The 7,325-nt window shown below is 36.8% G+C and overlaps 1 protein-coding gene across 1 annotated transcript in view; it reads right to left on the reverse strand.

Annotated features, from left to right (window-relative positions):
- The window catches only part of LOC107102809 (poly [ADP-ribose] polymerase 14-like), a 17,599-nt gene that overhangs the window by 3,917 nt on the left and 6,357 nt on the right, over nt 1-7,325 (reverse strand). Inside the window, exons 6-8 of the mRNA XM_015402245.1 lie at nt 7,244-7,310; nt 4,928-5,074; nt 4,762-4,821 (exon numbers count right to left, since the gene is read on the reverse strand). Coding sequence (XP_015257731.1) covers nt 4,762-4,821; nt 4,928-5,074; nt 7,244-7,310 — 274 coding nt within the window. The remainder of the gene's footprint in view (nt 1-4,761; nt 4,822-4,927; nt 5,075-7,243; nt 7,311-7,325) is intronic.

Consider the following 7,325-nt stretch of genomic DNA (forward strand, 5'->3'; position numbering starts at 1 on the left):
TTTGTAATGCATTACAAATTGTAACAACTAATAAATCATATTACAAAAAAATAAGCTATTACAACATTAATACATTTTTGTGTTTTCACTTGTACTTTAGATTATGGAATTGTATTACATGTTTCTCTTTCAATATGTGAAGAGTTGTCATCAACATGTAATCTCAAGGCAATTTTACAGAGACAATTCAGCCAGATCATACACTCAGTTCAGTTTTCTATCTAAGGAGAGCCAGCTGATTGCATCCACTCATTGACTGGACAGCAATCCCATCTTTTCTAACAACAAACATTAACCCCTTTTGTTTCAATTGTGTGCGATTATCTTATCAGCAGTGACCGATTGTGTATGACAGCAGAGCCTACTGACTTTGAGTTAACAACTTGAATTTACAAATATTTTTATTGTGGTTAATGATTGATAACTCTGCTTTCATTGTCCATTATAATCATTTAACTAAAGATCATTACTTGTATTTTACCATTGATTTGAATGACTATAACATCCAATTCTAGTTAATAATATATTAATAACCTGTGGGTAAAATTGCAGAACATAGCTCTGAGCTTATAAATGAGATCAATGAATTAGAATTAAACTTAAAAATCTGTCAACAAACTCACTGAATGTAAACAGCACACTTTACTTGACAATGTTTATATATGTGTGTTTGTGTCTCATATTCTCTGTCAACATCAGGAAAACAGAATGTGAGAGCTTGTAGAAGAAGAACTATAATATATATATACTATAGCCTGACAGGTGAACGGTTGGAAGTTTAGAATCCACAGCTTTAATTTTGTAGCCGTTATGTCATGATTGTTTTAAGAGATGTGACCCACATGCAGAGAACCACTCAGACAACCAGGGGAAAAGTTAAACAGGCTTATAAAGGGAATGAGAACAAGTGCTGGATCTGGAACTCAGTGAACTTTTGAACCGGAACTGGAAAGTGTTTGAGGGAGTTCTTGTTAATCCTTGAATCCAGACAGTGTGGGTTTATCCAGAGAAGAGGGAACTCATTGGAGAGCGGACAGGTAGACATTCGTTGGAATGTCTTCTTGCCGAAAAGGTAAAGACAAAAACAAAGTTAGACGCAGACGGATAGATAGCATGATTAGATCCTCCAGCATTTCAGGATTATCAAGGGGGGCTAGTTTGTCCTTTTTGGGGTCATTGAGAGCGTTTAAATAGACACACTTGAGAGTGTGTCTATAGCAGTGCTATTTAAGCCAGAAGCTGCAGCCAGGATGCGGAAATCTATAGCAAAATCAGACACAGACTTCTGTCCCTGTTTAAATTTCAGCAAATTGCAGGAGCTGGGAGCATGATTGAACTGGATAATGCATTGGATGAGGGACAGTCTTGTTTAAATCTGTCACTCTGCGGTCCAACTCAGTTAGCTGGTTGATTAATTCAACCAAGGTGTTATTATTTCTGGTTAGGGTTGTTTGTTGCTGGTTGAAGGCTCTCTGAATGGCCTCTGATGGGTCAACGGTTTGGCCAGAGTGTTCTGTGAAAATTGTTTTAAGAGATCTGACCCACATCCAGTTACACAGGAAGGCTTTCTGCCAAAAAGGCAAAGACAAAATCGAAGTTAGACTCAGAAAAACAAAGGCTCAGATAGACTCAGCTAAACGCAGCTTGGCTAGAATGCCCAAAACTAGCAAACACTCTGGCATCAAGGTAGTGACAGTCCGCCACTCAAATACTCTTCAGTGATGAACCAACGAGCCGCAGGTATGCAGGAAGTAGAGTCCTGCAACGGGTCGGCGGGTCACCCGCTAAAATGCTCTTTTTGCCGGTGAAAAATATATAAATAAAAATAAACGGGTCGGGCGGGAATTTTTTAGTGCGGGCGGGTAGTTGGTGATTTTTTTTTTATGCGTGTGTGTTATGGACATCAGAAATGTTATATTAATCAGGCACTGGGGTCACCCTTGTTGTAGCTTAAAGCCCTGCCTGCGACAGTGTGGGCTTCCCTCCAGAAAGGCCACAGTCAGTGCATACGCGTCTGCTGCAGTGTTAATGGCGCTGTTCTGCAGCGCAGCGTACTATAGCCTATTACTTGATGTTTTAACGGGTCGGGTTGCGGGTTATATATAAACTGGTCGGGTCTGGTTTGGATTTGAATTGAAGATATCTGCGGGTGACTGGTCGGGTTCGGTAGTCATCCTAACGGGTTCGGGCGGGTGCGGGTTGGTAAAACTCGACCCGTGCTGGACTCTAGCAGGAAGGCCAATGAGAACAGGGCACCACCTGGTGGTGGATGGAGAGAAAAACACACAAACAACCCACAAAAACACACCACACAAACTGGATTTCTAACACATTAAACAAAGGCAACAACGTTAAATGAAGCTTATACTTTGTGAGGTTTGATTTTTGACCAGATCAAAGAATTTAAGCAAGACGGAATTAACTAATAAATGATAAGTGTGGTCCTGATTGCCAACCTTACAAATTCTACTGTTGGCTCTTTTCCGTGGCAGGCATGATGCACTGAGAGGTGCTACCTCCTACTTGTTAGAAAATAGCTCAGGCATGGTGAAATCAGTGAAATCCCCCCATCTTCCCAAGGACACAATTTCTAAGAAGAAAATCTCTAAATGCACCGCTGTTTTGATTATTTTGTGCTTATGTGTGTAATCAATCAATTAATGCTCTAACAGTTGTCATAAACCATAAAAACTGGTATACAGTATGGTCACTGATATCATATATAAATAATCTCCTAATGGTGTTCTTATCTGTCAGGTTTGTAAATATATAATATAATGAAGTGATAATGTGGGTTGTGATCCTTCTTTATCTATAAGGTTTAAACTGTTTACTGTACTGTATTGTATACTCTCCAATATGGTTTATGCTTGAAAAATATCTTTTTATTTACATTTGTGAATATTTCTTCACAACACACCTAAAATTCCATGTCAGAACTTAGTCTTTTTCTTTTCCACGCAGAGTTTGATTGTTATGCATTAAACCATGCTCTCTATCAACTTTATCATTATCTTTGTTATTCAGGTTTATGTCTGCACACTTGTGATATTGTAATGTGTGAACTGACCTAGATAGTCTTTAATGTTTAACTTTGGTTGTTGAGCTGTATCATAGATAACATTGCTGCTTATACTGTAGTTTTCCTGTTATATATTGCTCTTTATCTGAGTAACTGCAGCTATCAATGATATGATAGTAAAAATAATTTTCCAGGTCAACATCCTGCCCCATTTAAAAGCTCTCAGTTTCAAATGTTTGGAATCTCAGCTACTGATGTATAGTGAGCAAATGTTTCAGACCGTGTGAGCTTACTGTGAATTATCTCGGCAATAAAGCTGCAAATTCGAAGAACAGGTTGTTGAGAGAAAGAGGGGAATGTAGAATATAATAAACTTCAGTTTGCAAGAATAATTTTTGAAAGGCTTTTACTAGAAATAATGATTTGATTGGGATGCAGATCAATTGCAAAATAGTTTTTGAAGGGATTTTTTTCCTAGTTCTTCAAGAGTGTGTCATTAGTAAAAAAACAAATTTTAAAAAACCTGCTGATGAGGATCAGTAAGATGTAGGAGTGATACTTTATGTTCTGAAATGTACATCTGATTGCTGCTCAGAAATTCCACATTAAGTTATACAGTTGGTTATTGGTCCATAACAGAAAGCAAATAGAAGAAAGTGTACTGTCAGAAAAAACAACAACATTTTTTTTTATGTGCATCAAAGATTTTAAAGAAAAGAAAATGCCTCAATTTCTAGATGAACTGAAAAAAATTGTCAGTATTTATAGGGCATCTTTTGCCTTATATAAAACAATCAGAACAGCACAGATTCAGACTGATTTATTCTCACATCTCTAATTATATGTATTAATGCATCAAGAAATGTGAAAGAAATCATACCAAAAAATATAAATATGCAAAGTTAAGCAAAACTAAATAACCAAAAGCAACAGTAGCTATCTGTATTATATGCTCCATGATTAAGGTGGATGTATAGCTCATATACTGTCATAATCCTGGCGCTGATGGTTGGGTTTTTTCCTCTGCTCCTGCTCACCTGCCTAATTGGCCCTGTGGCTGATTACTGCCAATCTGATTCACCTGGTCCCTGCAGCTATTTAGGCTGTTTGCTTTCCTGCCATCGGCGTCAGATTATTCAACCTGTCTCTGTGTGANTAATTGAAGTTGACGTTGACAAGATTTTTGGCGTAAATCCTCAGATCTAACAGTGTTTGGCGATCATACACCCGTAGAGTGTTGACGGTATGTTCAAAATAAGTTATAAACAATAGAAAAACAAACAACAATCGGAGCAGCTGACGGCCCGCCTGACACACTGGCGCCATCTTGCAAAAATCTATCTTTGAAACGCAGATTATCATATCATATATACATATATAATATACACAATAAAATACACACAAAAAAATAAATAAACAAGACTCTTAAAAAGATTGTGTAAAAAGTAAAGAGATTTCAAGGGCAGTTTTAAACGACAAGGTCTGCAGGATCCTTAGATGTTGAGGCAAGTGGTTCTAGTAATGAGAGAACAGGAAAAGGCCTCATCTGCAGCATCGAGAACTCACAAATACAACATACAATCAAAATATGTAAGTGAAATATTTGGTGGACATAACTGAATTAGTAATCTGTATCATTTTATTCTCTTGTACAAATGACTTTTATTACCAAATATTTAAACCTAAAGTCTCATAAGACTGTTGTTTATCATATTTTTTGTATTTCCTCTTTCTTTTACCTCGATTTAACTCTGCTAGGACTTCTGGTCCAGCTGCTGTCATAATGGCCTTGGAGACACCTGTTTAGAAGTATGATTAAAGATATTATAAATCACATCCATGAAAGAAAAAAAACAGCTGTGGCTATGTTATTTTTTTATCAAAAGGAAAACACTCAGATCATACCAGACTGATGGTTGGTGAAGTCGGTTGTATTGACGATAACGTCAGTTCCTGCTGTTAGAATGTTACCATGGATGATCTGTAGCTTGACTCCACCCATCATGGCTGTGACCTCAGTATTAGTTATGGAAACATGTCTGTAAAAAGAAGCTAAAATATAGCAATAAAAAATGTGAATATACCTTCATAAAATTCTGCTAAATTTGTTTTACATGGTTGTGTTCAAAGTTGGGCACATTTTGTAAAAAAGAATCTAGATAGTTATTAGTTTGTTCTCCTCAAATGTGACTGATAGATGCATACTTTCCGATGTCAAACTAAGAAGTTACTTGGTCAAGTAAAAATGCAGTTAATGACCTTCCTTTTATCAGAACTTTAAATGCAACTGTTTCTTCAATAACGAATCATAAAAAAAAAATTGAAAATGAATGAATAAATAATTGTATTAGTGGGATAGTCCAAATCTATCTATCAATTTCAAGAAATGAAGAACACATTTGAATAGGGGATTTAATTGGAATTGAATTGGGGCTGAGACTGCAGCAAATGAAGGAGCTGTCCTTGGTTTAGAAGATAAGAAGAGTAAAGAAGAAAGGGGGCAGATGAAGATAGAAAAAAAAAATAATCTCACAGCAGAAGACGAGATGTGAGGATGCCAAAAAAACCTGTGCATAGAGCACATGAAAGCAGATGGAAACTAGTGAAGGTATTAAGTGGAGTGTGTATATGTAGCCATGAGAGATGATGAAGAGAATATCTTTTGTAGACGACCATTTTCCATTATTCGTTGTCGCAAAAGCAGATTAGTCAAGCTCGGACAGCAATGGGGGACAATGGTAACAAAAATTGCAATTTAAACTTAAAATACTCTGCTCCCTGGGACTCCAAATAAACATAAAGAATGGTTTAGGTGAGAATGAGACATTGTTAAACTCAGATGTATCTTCAGTTTGTCAAAATTTCACTCAATTTAAAAAGAGAGCAGTAATTGTCCTGCAATCTAAGGCCAAACAAGTTTCCTACCAAAAAATTGTTTTTTTTTTTTGAGAACTGTTATATTTTTCTAAGAACAGACCATGATGACGTCTTTCTTATGACCTGATGATGCTCTAAAATGTACACTAATCCCTCCTCTATCAGAGTTTGAAGTTCAAAAAGCAGCCTGACATTCCATGTAATGTAGGTTTGGTTAGCATACAAGCTAGCTCTATAGTGGTATATTTTAAATGTAGCTTATTATTTACACAATTTTTAACTTATAAAAACAAAAACCTTCATTGAAACTCAATTGAATACAAAAAATGTATTAGTTTTTATGTCTTAAGATGAAAAATTGCTAACTTTTTCAGCTTTGAGCCCTTGTGGATGACAAACAAGGGCTTTGATACCACAGCAATCTTTAACAGCATATCAAATGTAATTTTCTAAAAGTAATAAACTTCTCAAAGTAAGTTTAGTGGAAGGTGTTTTACACTGTCTAACCTATGTTTAAATAAAAAAAAGTGGATGAAAAATAACTTTATTCTTTTTTTCTGATCTCCACATAGCTCCCCAAGATGATTAAGGCCTGTTCCCCCCTAGTGTTCCCACTATGCTGCACAAACTCAGTAATTCAACCTGGGGAGACTCACACAGAGAAAAGCTGCAATTAGAAAATATTAAATTTATCTACTGGTAATACAATTATATACTTCAAAATATTTCTATCCAAAGAAAACCAGCTGATTGCAAGGCCTTATTGACTCTCTGCAATGCCTTGCACTGAGCATGCATGTAGCAAGAGTGGAGAGGAAAACTCTTTTAACAGGAAGAAACCTCCAGCAGAACAAGACTCGGTGTGGGTCAGAGGCATACGAAGAAATAAACAAAATAAGTTCTTTGGTGCTCGTGCCCCGGCAGAAGACTTCAATGCAGTGAATCAATGAAAGCTGTGATGAGTAGCCTAGAAAATGATTAGAGTAGTCTTCCCCTTGGGCCCAGACGGACACTGGTGATGGAATAAGCCAGAGGGTGAGTGGAACAGTACATTAGTCTGAGAAAGACGGAAGAGATGGGATGGAGGTGGGTGAAAGTTGGCTTCTGTGCAGGACGAGAGAAGCTAGGCAACGAGTTAAATGGAGATCTTGTCATTTGCTTCGGAGAACGTGCGGCCTAAACTAGTAACTATGACAGACTACATATTTTACAACACAGAGCAGGATCAGATACTCAAAATAAATCATTTCCTTAATTAGTGTAGCTATTTAAAGTCAGACCTAAGCTTTGAGATGAAAATATGAAGTTGAATTGGAATAAAAAAGTAAAAAATATGTAACCAACCATGAGCTGGGTCAACATCATTTGTAAATCCTCTAAGATGAAATTTCCCCTGGGCAGACTGAAGGGCCTGTAGTAAAAAAAA

This window comes from Cyprinodon variegatus, unplaced genomic scaffold (assembly GCF_000732505.1).
Source record: "Cyprinodon variegatus isolate N-32 unplaced genomic scaffold, C_variegatus-1.0 Scaffold1323, whole genome shotgun sequence".
In the NCBI taxonomy this organism is placed as follows: domain Eukaryota; kingdom Metazoa; phylum Chordata; class Actinopteri; order Cyprinodontiformes; family Cyprinodontidae; genus Cyprinodon; species Cyprinodon variegatus.